The sequence below is a fragment of the Gymnoscopelus braueri genome (assembly GCF_963280865.1).
Source record: "Gymnoscopelus braueri genome assembly, chromosome: 8".
NCBI classification, from domain to species: Eukaryota; Metazoa; Chordata; class Actinopteri; order Myctophiformes; family Myctophidae; genus Gymnoscopelus; species Gymnoscopelus braueri.
The window spans coordinates 50196977-50209279 of record NC_137609.1 but is presented as its reverse complement, the minus strand read 5'-3'; the positions used below and the strand labels follow the sequence as shown (position 1 = coordinate 50209279).

The window sequence follows — 12303 nt, the reverse complement described above, 5'->3', positions numbered from 1 at the left end:
TGTACTTTATTTAGTAAGACATGAGAACGGCAGTACACGGAAGTACAAATTCACAATACAAGGTCTACTAAACTGGGAGACTCATTAAGCACTGAGCTTGTTTAAGATGAGATCCCCATGCACACAAATCATGATGACATGTAAGAGACAGACGGACAGTTTCATGTCATCCAGCAGTTTTTTAATACAAATCTAACAATTATACACAAATAATTGTGATTGGCTGAACTAAGTGATCAGGCGATAATGTAACGTTGGTGTCAGACCTCTTTGTTCAGAAGGAACAGTGTTTTTCGGGGGGGTTTGTTTGTTGTGACACAAGGTGAGGAGCTTCTGTCTCTGATGACCTGGCTGCTGACCGTTTATCCTCCTGACCCCACCGACCTTTGACCGCTGTGGCTCAGACGCCCCCCCTCACCCCCCAAATAATAAACGGGTGGGGGGGGGTGGGGGGGCTCACAAGGCTTTATGTCAGTGATTCTCGATGCCGCGCTATGAGCTTGTAGATCTGCTATTTTTGAATCGCTAAAGTATAAACGTATTTATTTTATGTCAACATTAGGCAGAGCGTCCGGTCATCTTTGATCCGTCACATTTTGCCACTTTTGTAGGCGTTTCTTTGTGACTGTTGGATCGTCCCGGTGACAACAACACACGGCTGAATCAGACCGTCTCTCCCCTCCTCTCTTTCTTGTTGACCTTATCGCCACTCCGTCCTTTTCCTCTGATGAAACCTGATGAAAACCTACTTGTGCTGTGATGATGAAACCAGGAGGCAAGCGCTCTCTGCTGGAATTGAGGCTAACGAGGAAGTGCAGAAAACGCTGCAGTTCTCATTAACTCATTGAGTGCCAGAATTTAATTAAGTCAGCCAGCGCCAGCGTTTCTGAGCATTTTTACTAACCACAGAATATTTCGCACCAGGACGATCGACACGAAAGACGGAGGAGTGTCTCTGCTTCCATCGGGTCACCGCGACCCTCCGTTCTTTAGTTATTGGCTGTTGAATACAGCTTGTTCTCGACAATAGCGCGGAAAGAAACAAGAAAGCAGAGACGTTTTTAACTTTAGATCAGACGGGGCTGGGTTTGTTGTGATCACGTTATTTCCGGGTCTACTCTTCTCCGGAAGGCATAGGATCACTCATAGGTTGGTGAACGGCGCCATCTAGCGTAAACACTGAAAACACTGTTTTGACGTGTTACACGTCATTGGCACTCTGGGCTTTGGAAAAAAATCCATTCATTGGCACTTCCCATGCCATTAAATGCAAATGGGTATTTGACCGGACTTTACACTTTATTTTATTACCTTGGTAAACATTGGCACAAATACTTAATGCGTTCAGTCGCTAGTTTAAAGTCTTCTTTCAATTATCGTTCTATGCGTTTCTGTAAATTAGGCTCCCATAAATGTTAAAATTGATGATAAAATAGCGTACGCTTCTACTGGTTCTACTGAGTGAAGACCTGCCCTGAATGCCCTTCCAACCAATACCATTCGTTACCGGTTCCATTTTGGGACCAGAAATCCAAACATGGTGGATTTGATTTAGCTGAAACAGTGGCCAATGGTTGACGTCACGGCTCCCTCTGTCCATATTTTCTTGTACAGTCTATGGATGGAAGTGACATTGTGTACACATAGTGATTCAGCGTCAGCCCAACCTGTCAGTGTCAGGAAACCTGGTTCCAGGACTTGTCTCGTCTCACCAGCAGACCTGGTTAAAGACCTAAAGACAGAACGTCTGTTGTGTGTACTTCCTCCGGAAGCTGTCTTATATTTTCAACCAATCACAAACACGGTTTTCATGATCTGCATGTCCCTGGAACAAAATATTTTGATATGGGGGGTCCGTGGGCAAATGCATATAATTGTGGGGGTCCTTGACATGAAAAAGTTTTGTTCCAGGGACCCGCCCCGAAGCAAAGATTTGAGTAAAAAATGTTCGCTTTAAAAAAATATATATATTCAAATATTTACACAAATGTTCAATTTTTTTCAAAAATAGCAGCTCATAGCACGGCACGAGGTTGTAGATCTGTTATTTTTGAATAGCCAAAGTATAAGATGATGGTTAAAGTGGTCCAAATCTAAAATGACAGATGCTTTCTCAGTCTTAATGGGTTGAGAAGCCATCTATGAAATCTATGAAAAAGTTCAATCTGCACCAATTATTTTATACAATATGTAGTGGGGGTCTCTCTCAGCTAAGGGGTCCTAAGGGGTCAAAAACATTGAAAAAAACAAAAACCCTGGGTACAGATGATGCCAGCCATTGGATGGGTGACAGATGCTCATCAGTCTAAAAACCCAAACCAAAACATCACCACTCGCTGACGTTGCAGCTTCACTCTATCAGTGTAAATCTCCACTAATAGGATTTCCTCTGTTGATATCAGTCCAGGTATAATTGCAACCGAGTCTTTTTTTTTCTTTTTTTTGCAGGCCTTCTTTATTGATATTCTTGGTATATATATATATATATATATATATATATATATATATATATATATTTTTTTTTAATACATTTAGGCTTTTCTCCGGGCCGGTGACCTCTGTGACCCCGGCTGGGGATGTGCTTTTTCCACAATGAGATTAGCGTGTTCTGGAGGAATGCATTAGCCAAGCGGGCCCGGTTTATTGACAGCCTCTCTTTGAGTGTATAAGAGCATTAATGTATTTATTTACACTACAGACGTGTGAGCGACTCGTGAGGCATCGCGCTAATTCATGTGATGTTTCTTTGCATGTTGAGCTGGGTGGGCATGGTGTAATTTTTTTGATTTGAGCTAAAAAAGCATTATTTTACACTTTGGGCTATTCAAAAATAGCAGATCTACAAGCTCGTAGCGCGGCACCGAGTGCCACGCTACTACGAGCTTGTAAATCTGCTATTTTTGAAAAATCGAGAAAATGTGTGCAAATTAATATATTTATATTCTTTCAAAGCGAACATTTGTTACTCAAATCTTTGCTTCTGGGGGTCCCTGGAACAACATATTGTGAGATGGGGGTCGGCGGCCAAATACATGTAATTTTGAGGGTCCTTGACATGAAAAAGTTTGAGAACCACTGATATAGAAACATAGGTTTTATCAGAAAACTGTTAGGATTTAGGAGACATTAGTAAGAATCGGCCTCAGGTCTCAATGGGTTAAAGGACGACTTTTCAACCTAACTTCATGTAATTGGTCCTCACTATTGCTCATGATAAAATGTTTATAAAAAGATATTCCCATTTTTATCAACGCAAGAACAATGGCTTCCTAACTTTCTAGGAATAGAAAGCCTGAAGTTTCTATTAGCTTGGATTCCCCATCGATGATGTCACTGGTAGACACTAGGTTTCTGAACCGTCCACAGCCCTCCTCTGAGACACAGACAGAGTGGACAAAAATGGTGCCAAAATGGTGAAGTCGTCCTTTAATACCACAATACACCAACTGTTACTTGTAGTAAAAGTACTGTATTACAAATGTTACTTGATTAAAATTACAAAAGTATTGGCATCAAAATATACTACTACTACTACACTACACGTGTGATGTTTAGCTGGCTGCTGTTCTCATTAAACCACCCTTTATAGTACGTAGTTGACTGGAGTACCCCAGGGCTCTATACTGGGTCCACTCCTGTTTACACTCTACACCAGTTTGTCTATTCTGTGCCAAATGTTTGCTCCAGAATAGGTTTAGATTTTATTTTTGACATCTTTATTGACAATGAATATACTGTATGTAACTATCCTATATTAACCCATTCAATCTCTGTCATTTTAGATTTCTTTGGCTATTCAAAAATAGCCGATCTACAAGATCACAACGTGCGTTGTGAGCTTGTAGATCGGCTATATTCACAAGCTTTTTAGACATTTTATGCATTTGACAACTTGTGAAATGGCCTAATGGGCCATTCTGCATAATGAGTACTTTAACTTTTGGTACTTTAATGCCAATACTTTCATACTTTTACTCAAGTAAATTTTGAATGCAATACCTTTACTTTTTTTTAAAGTATTTCTATATTACGGTATTGATACTTTTACTGAAGTAAAACATTTTTGAGTACTTCTTCCACCACTGGCTGCCTTCAGGGATGCAATAGAATTGGAAGTGGTTAAAGTCTCCTTCCTGACAGCAGTGCAGGGAGGGAGGGGTGTGTGTGTGTGGGGGGGGGGGGCTGGAGCTGTGTGCCCCCCCCCCCCCCCCCCCCCCCGGTCCCTCATCGCCATGGAGACTGATTGCCGTAGGGGCGGTGGTGGTCACGGAGGCTCCGGTGGTCCCTGCCACGCACACTCTGCTCCCAATTAATGTCTCCCTCTGCACCGGCCCTCACCTAACCACTACTGGACACGCCGAGGTCACACACCACCCTATACCCCCTACCTGGGAAGTAACCAAGTACATGTACTCAAGTACTGTACTTAACCCATTAAGACCTGAGGCGATTCTTAAAAAAAAATCGAAATCCTAACAGTTTTTGGAAAAAAATATAAAACATATTTTTTCACGATTTTTCAAAAATAGCAGATCTACAAGCTCATAGCGCGGCACTCGGTGCCGCGCTATGAGCTTGTATATCTGCTATTTTTGAATAGCCAAAGAAATCTAAAGTGACTCGGATGCGTTCCCGGTCTTAATGGGTTAAGTACAATTTTGAGGTGTTTTTCACTTGACTGGAGTATTTCCAGTTTTTCAGTACTTTTACTTCTACTCCACTACATCTCGGAGGCAAATGTTGTACTTTTACTCCACTACGATTTAGTTACTAGTTACTTTGCAGATATATCTGATTATATTATAAAACATACATTAACCACTTCAGCCCTATTGTATACGTCGCGTCGCGACGCGTTGATCTGCTATTGTAGAGCTTGTAGATCTGCTATTTTCAAACATTTTAGTACTTTTGCTTTTGCTACTTTAAGTGTATTTAGATGCCAATACTTTTGTATTTTTACTCAAGTAACATTTTGAACACAGGCCTTTTACTTGTAACTTGAGTATTTTTATATTGTGGTATTGCTACTTTTACTTAAGGTGTACTGTGTGCGTGTGTGTGCGCGCACGTGTGTGTGTGTGTACTCATACTTGTGAGGGACGAATGTCCCCACAAGTATGGTAGAATTCGAGAAACAAACCATTTTCCTGGTCCTTGAAAGAAAGATGGATGTTTTATGGTCAACAAAGGTGTTTAGAGTTGTGCTTAACGATTAGGAAAAGGTTCAGGTTGAGTTATACAGTGGCTGATTTTTACTTGGTTGCCCGGCGGTGTTTTGCACCAAAAATAGCAGAGTGTGGTGCATAATTAGGGTAAAAAAAAAGGCAAAAGAATTGCATTAATAAAATCACCGTCCTAAAATGTTTATGTAGTATTACAAGTGTGTGTGTGTGCGTGCGCACATACACCTACCTAGGACACGATAAAAACAGAAAATGTAAAGGCTAAGGTTTGATTGTCGTTCCCTATGTAGATTTGTCAAGGTATTTTAAATGACTATTAACACACATTTGCAATGTAGTCATTTATCAGACGCTCTTATGCAGAGTAACTTATAAAGTGTAACATTAAAGTAAATGTCAGGAACTCTAGTCAACAGACAACTCATCGCAAACAAGTAAGAGTGCAAAGAAAAACACTTTAGTTCTACAAAGTTACTAGGATACTAGGTAAATATCAAACCTATTGTAGCATCTGTCTAAACAACATGCTATCTAAATAATATACTGTACATTTGAAACTATAGGATAAAGAACCTAGCATCTGTCTAAACAACACCTATCCAAATAACTTTCTTAACAATCGATCCTTCACGTGATCGTTAAACATTTGCCTTTTTTTCTTCTTATCAAACCAAAACGAGTGCAGTTTATAAGATTGTGATTGTTTAAATCCCCTCCAAAAAACGTGCTCCCTTTTTTCACCCAGTATTAATGTTTCAGCGATCAACATTAATATTCAACTTTATTCAAAGTGTGTTTTCTCTGCCTGTCGAGGCTTCAAGGCGGCGGGGCTCGCTTTCCGACAGGCAGCCAGCCTGCAGCCGCCCAGGGCGATGTTTTGATTAGTGTTTCTGTGTGTAGAGAGCTGCAGTGGACCACAGAGCCTGCCGGACAAACTGTCCACTGCAATTACCGTCCGCTAAGCCCGAGTTAAAAAGCAAAAAAAAAAAAAGCCTGAGAAAATGGCAGATCTACAAGCCCACGGCGCGGCGCGTTCTCGCCGCGTCGCGTGCTTGCGGATCGGCTGTTTTCGCAAGAGCGAGATTGTGGTACGGCGGAGTGTAGCTTGAGCTTTACGCCGACAAATTCCTCCGTCTGTTAAATCCGCTTTTTTGGCTATTTTTGGGAGCTACTTTTTTCTACTTCTCTCTGTCTCTTGATTTCCTCCATGTTTAGATGAATGGAAGGAAAATGAAGTATCATTGTCGTTCATAATTCATATTTTTATTGTAATTCATAATTAATGTTTTTTTTCTTTAAATACACTATAATGTTAAAGAAGCACTTTTAACCTTTTTATATGAATACAATGTAATGTTGTCCAATCGGTATGGTAGAGTATGTTAATACAATATAACTTATACATGTGGGGTGGTTGTATTTTGTCTCCCTGCTCTTCTATTGAGACATTTAGATCAAAGGTCATGTCTCACCTAGACACAGGATCTGACATGAATTTTGACCTGATGGTCATGATTCAAATTATCCCCTGAGCAAGCACGCAATGCTCTATTGGCTCAAAGGCTCAATGTCAGCACTTGTACAGGAAACCAGGTTCAAATCCGGGGTAGAAGAGGAAAGTTACGTAGTGCAGCTTTAAAGTGGTACCTCGCCAAAAAGTGTATGTATTTATTAAGTTGCATAGTCATCAGTGTTGTGGCTATTTAAATAAGCATTTTAATACTCCATGTGTACTTCTCTTAAAGGACAGATTTGGAGTCGATCTACGGTCTTGACAGTGTAAAGCTACACATTCCATACATAAGCCTACATATGGACAGGACTTTATTTAATAAAACGACAAGCCGACTGCAAAGCCAAACCCCTAGAAGATCATGAAGCAGCCATAAGCTGATACTGATATGAACTCATTAAACAAAATCAAGGCTATAACAAATAACCAAACAACCAAACCGAGCTCATTTCGATGGCACATGTCCGAACGGTTCCGCCATTTTGTCTTTCCTCCCACAGACCCTCAGTGGGTCTAAATATGCAGGCCCCCTTAATAACACACTATTACATAACGACCACATTGAACCCACCGTCTCCCCTCTGGCATGCTGGGAAATTCAGACGCTGATACTGAACTAATACCAATGACACTAAACTAGTGATACTGGACTAATACTAGTGATGCTGAACTAATACTACAACACTATTACTAGTGATACTGAACTAATACCAATGACTCTAAACTAGTGACACTAAACTAGTGATACTGGACTAATACTAGTGATGCTGAACTAATACTACAACACTATTACTAGTGATACTGAACTAATACCAATGACTCTAAACTAGTGACACTAAACTAGTGATACTGGACTAATACTAGTGATGCTGAACTAATACTACAAAACTATTACTAGTGATACTGAACTAATACCAATGACTCTAAACTAGTGACACTAAACTAGTGATACTGGACTAATACTAGTGATGCTGAACTAATACTACAACACTATTACTAGTGATACTGAACTAATACCAATGACTCTAAACTAGTGACACTAAACTAGTGATACTGGACTAATACTAGTGATGCTGAACTAATACTACAAAACTATTACTAGTGATACTGAACTAATACCAATGACTCTAAACTAGTGACACTAAACTAGTGATACTGGACTAATACTAGTGATGCTGAACTAATACTACAACACTATTACTAGTGAAACTGAACTAATACCAATGACTCTAAACTAGTGATACTGGACTAATACTAGTGATGCTGAACTAATACTACAACACTATTACTAGTGATACTGGACTAATACCAATGACTCTAAACTAGTGACACTAAACTAGTGATACTGGACTAATACTATTGATGCTGAACTAATACAAATGACACTAAACTAGTGACACTAAACTAGTGATACTGGACTAATACTAGTAGTAATTCTAAACTATAATTTACATTTCATGCATTTAGTAGACACTCTTAACCAGAGTGACTGCAAGGTAAACACATGAATAGAATGCAGAGAGACAGTGTAGTGCCAAGAACCTAGCATCAGTCTAACCAATATACCATCAAAATAAAAATATGTACATTGAACTATAGGATGCAAAGTAAACGATGAACCTAGCATCTGTCTAAATAGCATGCTATATAGATTACATTTTACCGGAATCTAGTGATGCAGAACTAATACTGGTACAGAATGATAGCTATTATCATGAATGTGAATAGAATTTGTATCTTTGGAAAGGTAACAAGGTACCTTCACATTTCTGTCTGGGAAGCCAGCCTCTGTAGTATAAAATCAGTGTGTTGTCTCAGCAGACTAGACATGTAGATATGAAAAGAATGCATAAATGCCGTCTAGTTAAGTTATTTCACAGGGAAGACTGTAATGTTGTCCAGACTGTCTTTCATGCGATGGTGTGATGGTTTGGAGCGTGGACAAGTTACATTTCCAGCTCTGGTCGTACATATAATTAACTACTATGACTGCAATGAATCTGTTTTTTGTAAGAACACTAAATCCACTACAATTCCCCCTAACCACTTTAACCCTGGCATCTATTTTTAGTGTTTTCACATTAAAATAATAATAATGAGGGTCTGGGTTTGGGCTGATTTTGTAGTTTGTTTATCAGCTCAGGTGAAAAAAACTACTGCAGATTAAAAACACGGCAGGCTAGTAAGCAACACAGCTGCACTTAATAATAGGAATAATAGGTATAAGATGCAGGTGTGTATCTAACACACCCATTACTTGATTTGCAGCAGCTGTGTTGCTTTGCTTACGTTACAACTCTAAGGCCAGTTTAGTGTTTTTAATCTTCTGTCGTTTTTTAACCTGAACTGGAAAACAAACTGCAAAATCAGCCTATAGGTAGGGTTTCATGCCCCATTAAATATTTTTCCATTTATTTTGTTTTACCCATTTTTGCCAATTTTTTACCACTTCCAATTCTGCATAATGTGAAGTAGTATTGTATCACTATACACAGATTATACACTCTATACAGTTATTCATGAAGATTTTAATGGGGAAAATATGCTAAATACATTATGCCTTGTGCTTATTGGTGCCATATCTTGATATGTAATGTCTTCTGTGTGATTTTCTTGTGAGCCTGATCAATAGAGAGATGGGTTGTACAATATACATATATATATATACAGCCCTAACACAGGCGCTTACCCCCCTGTACGCTATAGTGTATTACTGAGTAAATGTACCAGAGTGTGGGTCCCATCAGAATTCACTCGGCATCCCTCAAGAGCCTGGAATTGAGCCGTCCCGCTCGCCTTTGTCAGCTAGTCTTTGTTGAGCCGCGCTGCTTTAAACCGAAAGCCTACAAACCACTGTTTGGTCAAGAGGAGTTTGCACAGATTAAAGCCGGGGGGGCCTCAGCATAAGCTGATTTGGCAATGATTAGTCTCTTTGCATTATAATGGTTCCCAATCCCCTCCTCTTCTCACTCACTTTCAACAATCTTGAAGTGGGTCGTAGACGCTACGGTTCTTCTTTTTTTTATAGGTTAATTTAGTATGCTCCGTTGTGGGAGGGTTGTTGCTCGTCAAAAAGAGCAGATCTACAAGCTGTCAAGGCGTCACGTCATGACGCCTTGACAGCTTGTAGATCTGCTCTTTTTGGCGATCGACACCGTCGTGCTGCAGAGAATAAATGTGGCTTAAGTCATGGGGTTTGTGTGAGTTTGCGTTGTGCGTGTGGACTTTTCAATAAGACCCAGAAGAAAGGCTATACCAGTGTCAGTTTGTTTGTCATGCTCGTGGCATAGGCCTGTTGCTTTATTGGTTCTATTTTTTTTATTTTATTCTTTGCATTTGAGGGGGGGGGGGGAATATAATCAAATAATACAGATAGCAAAACATAAAATAATGATTGTGCGGGAGGGGGAAAGAAACCCAAATAGGCTGAGAATCGCATCAATCAACAGCTTGTAATTATAACAGAGAAAACGTGAAGTAAAAAACGAACAAACGTGTGATATGAATTGATCATGCTCTTGTTCCATAACTGAGCTCCTCTTTAGACTTTAGAAGAAAGAAAGGGGGATGAAGTGTATTGCCATGTCTAGAACTACAGAACACTGTTCGTACACTGTGTGTACCTTAAGCATTAAAGCCGCATTCTGTAAGTTCTGTGTCCTATTTTATAGATCTGTTATTCTTGGCACGTGACACCAGCGTGCAACAAAGTGTTAACCAGGCGTTTCTCTTCCTGTGATGTTGTCCCCAGGCTGGTGTTGCATGTACCTGAAGATACAGGCCTGATCGCCATCGCTGCTCGACAGAGTCGAGGCCGAGGTAACGGACCTATAAATATACCACCAGCACACATCAACATGTACCTCAGTCAGTGGTGTAAAGTAACTAAGTGTATTTACTCAAGTACGGTACTTAAGTACAATTTTTAGATAATTTTACTTTACTGGAGCATTTCCAATTGTCAATACTTTTACTTCTACTCCACTACATCTCAGAGGCACATGTTCTACTTTTACTCCACTACAATTATTTGAAAACTTTAGTTACTAGTTACTTTGCAGATATAAATTATTACATTACAAAACATACATTAACCACTTTAGCCCTATTTTATAGTACATTTGAGTACTTTTACTTAAGTACATTTTGATACCAATGCTTTTGTACTTTTACTCAAGTACATTTTTAATTTAATTTTTAATTAATGATACTTTTACTTAAGTAAAACATTTGAGTACTTTTCCCACCACTGACCTTAGTACACATATATATACCACAGTACACATCCACATACACACATTTATACCAAGAATATCCACAACTTTGCTTAAAATGTTCCAAAATAAGGACATCAGGTTGAAAGTGGTTTTAAAAAAGTGTGTTGTGTGTGTTTTCCTCATCAGGTCGTGGAGGAAACTCATGGCTGAGCCCTGTGGGCAGTGTCTCCTTCACTCTTAACGTCCGGGTGGATTTAAAGACCAGGCTGGGACAGAGTATACCATTCCTCCAACACCTGGCTGCCCTGGCTGTGGTAGAGGCAGTACGCACTTTACCTGGATACCAGGTATGATACTACTACTAGTATTACTATTACTACTACTACTACCTCTAATACTACTGTGGTAGAAGCAGTACGCACCTTACCTGGACACCAGGTAGGATACTACTACTATTACTACTACTACTACTACTACTACTACTAGAGTACAGAAGTCCTGACGTCACTCGTCCATCCCCTGGGTCGCGGAAGTAATTTCTCTATGGAGAATAACATTTGGTAATCTTAGAATCGTCTCATATAAGAATTGTGGTCCAAAAATAAACAAACTGTCTCGGTGATATTGTCAGGGAGGAGGCTCTGTATCGTTTATGATAGTCAGTCACTCATATTTGATACAGTCTGTTTCTGGCGAAAATTTAACTAATTCGGCTGCAGTAACATTAGCGTTTTCTCACCGTCAGTTGATGCTTCATATCCATAAGAGTCAAACCTTTGTTTATTTTTGGAACACGGTTCTTATTTGACACGATATTAAACACATCTATGGGAATTCAGAACGGGGGAAAAAACGCGACCCAGGTAGGATGCGTAAATTACGTCAGACTTCGGTGCTCTATACTACAACTACTACTGTGGTAGAGGCAGTACGCACCTTACCTGGATACCAGGTAGGATACTACTAGTAGTACTACTTATACTACTACTAAGACTACTACTACGACACACCTGCTAACATGCATTTTGTGTAGCAGGTATTTTAACATCAAAGTACGCTGCTTTTGTATTTTCTTTTTTGTTAATGAAATTATTTTGAAATATGTGTGAGATTTCTTTTTAATTATAATAAATGAGTCCGTAACTTTTTGAATTTTAAAAAAATAATAATTACAAAGATCTGTAATAAACGAAAACAAAAAGATTATGCATTTAAAAAAAAGTGCGGAAAAAAAAAGTGGAGTTTGCATGTTCTCCCCGTGTCTCCTAGGGTAGTTAATACCCTCACAAAAACATGTAGTAATCTACATCGCTATACCGCCTCCCCCATGACAGCCGGGGCGCCTGATGGAGGGGAAGGGAACTGGTTGGAATAACGTGTTCCTTCC

General features: G+C 39.6%; 2 protein-coding genes across 3 annotated transcripts in view; one reads left to right on the top strand and one right to left on the bottom strand.

The window, feature by feature from the left end:
• The window catches only part of psmg1 (proteasome (prosome, macropain) assembly chaperone 1), a 228226-nt gene that overhangs the window by 101920 nt on the left and 114003 nt on the right, over positions 1-12303 (bottom strand). The gene's annotated exons all lie outside the window — the stretch shown is intronic.
• The window catches only part of hlcs (holocarboxylase synthetase (biotin-(proprionyl-CoA-carboxylase (ATP-hydrolysing)) ligase)), a 94347-nt gene that overhangs the window by 71963 nt on the left and 10081 nt on the right, over positions 1-12303 (top strand). For both annotated transcript variants that reach the window (XM_080435601.1, XM_080435600.1), the window contains 2 exons: positions 10451-10518; positions 11103-11263. In XM_080435601.1, coding sequence (XP_080291727.1) covers positions 10451-10518; positions 11103-11263 — 229 coding nt within the window. The remainder of the gene's footprint in view (positions 1-10450; positions 10519-11102; positions 11264-12303) is intronic.